Source organism: Emydura macquarii, unplaced genomic scaffold (genome assembly GCF_026122565.2).
Source record: "Emydura macquarii macquarii isolate MOO-44397 ecotype Brisbane River unplaced genomic scaffold, CSIRO-AGI_Emac_v2 contig_1451, whole genome shotgun sequence".
Taxonomy (NCBI): domain Eukaryota; kingdom Metazoa; phylum Chordata; order Testudines; family Chelidae; genus Emydura; species Emydura macquarii.
This window is the reverse complement of record NW_027131588.1, coordinates 8,702,021-8,703,742: the sequence shown is the minus strand read 5'-3', so window position 1 is coordinate 8,703,742 and position 1,722 is coordinate 8,702,021. Positions and strand designations below refer to the sequence as shown.

Below are 1,722 nucleotides of genomic sequence, written 5' to 3'. Positions count from 1 at the left end.
CGAGACATAACTCATAGGTGTAGCATGCAATGGAGGCGGCAGTATGAATGGATAGAAAAATGTTACAATATTAAGAACACATTGTTATGCCACATTTATACAAAAGCCTCCTGAGTCATTCTGGCTAGCACAGGATAAGTCCTCAGGATGTGGCCAAAAACATCTACAAGTGTGTTTACTCTTCCATTATCAGTTTATGGGCTCATTAAACTACTTTGATCAGTAAACATTGAAGGAAGTTTTCAATTAGGGTTAGGCAAATGCGGGCACACAGATGGCCCTTTTACAATATTAATATTTTTACAGGGACTTTCATGTCTTAGTCCAGTCTTAGTCTTAAACCAATCTATTTCCAGTTTGGGAAATATTTCAGATCAGATGGAAATTTGCTATAGTATAATATATACAATATCATATATTAGGCAACATGTTATATTTTAATAATTTGCTCACTTTCTTTTAAAAAGCAATGAAACACTGAAAAGTACCAACTAACAGAGAAGTATTTAAGAAAAACAGAAAAGTTAAAATAAAAAGTCCTAATTAGTGAATGAGAGCCTCGAGATGCTGAAAGTGATGAAAGAAAACTAAGGAATACTTAAATTCAGAGAGAAGGGTAAGACAAATATCAGCCTACGAAAGACATTGCACAATCTCCAGTCTTCCAGGCTCTACAGACAGAGAGGGATCCTAAGACATCATCACCATGACCAACCTCACTTTGTCACACATTTGCCTTATGCTGCTCTTCTCCACCAAAATCTCACCTCTGGACTATAATATGCTGTACTTCCAGCAAAACAAAGTGAACCAAGCTAGCTTACAGCTTCTGGAAAAAATGGGAGGACAATTTCCACTGCAATGTCTAAATGAAAATTCAAACTTCATGTCTCTCCAGAATGTTCTCAACTACAGAAAGTTCCAGAAGGAGAATACGATGGTGGCAATCCAAGAGATCCTCCAACAGATCTTCAATATCTTTAGCAAAAGTCATATCCAAACTGCCTGGAACAGGAGTTCCATATCTGCATTCCAAAACGGACTTCACAAGCAAATTGAGAAGCTGAAAACATGGTTTGAAGGAGGAAAAGAGATGGAGGCAACCTACCCACAAAATGAGGACCTCACCAGGCTGAAAGTGAAGAAATATTTCCATGTGATAGACAATTTTCTGCAAGAAAAGCAATACAGCCTGTGTGCATGGGAGATCATCCGTGAGAAAATGAGGAGATGTTTTCTGTTTATTGACCAACTCACAAAAAGGCTCCAAAACTAAGGTATCGTATACAACACTTTTTCTAGAGTAATTGATATAATAGTTTTGAGGGGAAAAGAGCTAAAACATGCTGTGCTTTTATTTAAAAACTATTCTAAAGGTTCTGTTGTATCCTTTATTAGAAAATATTCTATATTTATTGTTGATATACAAAAATGATAGATACACCTCAGAAAATATATCCAGGGATATAACTTTGTTCAATAGGTTGTTGAAATGGACAGAGGAATAAAAATTGGCCTGCTCTAAAAAACCACCAATCAAGATAACATTCCACTCAGAACACCAGATTATCCATCCCTTTTTATCCCACATTATATTTAAATTGAGGTCTTCTGCTGAGGAGGACAGGCAGGATTCCCCATCTGCTTTCAATGGCTCTGTTCTGCTCTAAAGCTTAACAGTTTTAGTAAAATCTTCTGTAAAAAGAGTTTCTTTGTTAGGTT

General features: G+C 36.4%; 1 protein-coding gene across 1 annotated transcript; it reads left to right on the top strand.

Annotated features, from left to right (window-relative positions):
• The first annotated feature begins 706 nt into the window (after window positions 1-706).
• On the top strand, window positions 707-1,276 carry LOC137156538 (interferon beta-like). The gene has a single exon (XM_067553441.1). It carries the CDS (start codon window positions 707-709, stop codon window positions 1,274-1,276), a length of 570 nt encoding a protein of 189 aa, XP_067409542.1.
• The last annotated feature ends 446 nt before the right edge of the window (window positions 1,277-1,722 follow it).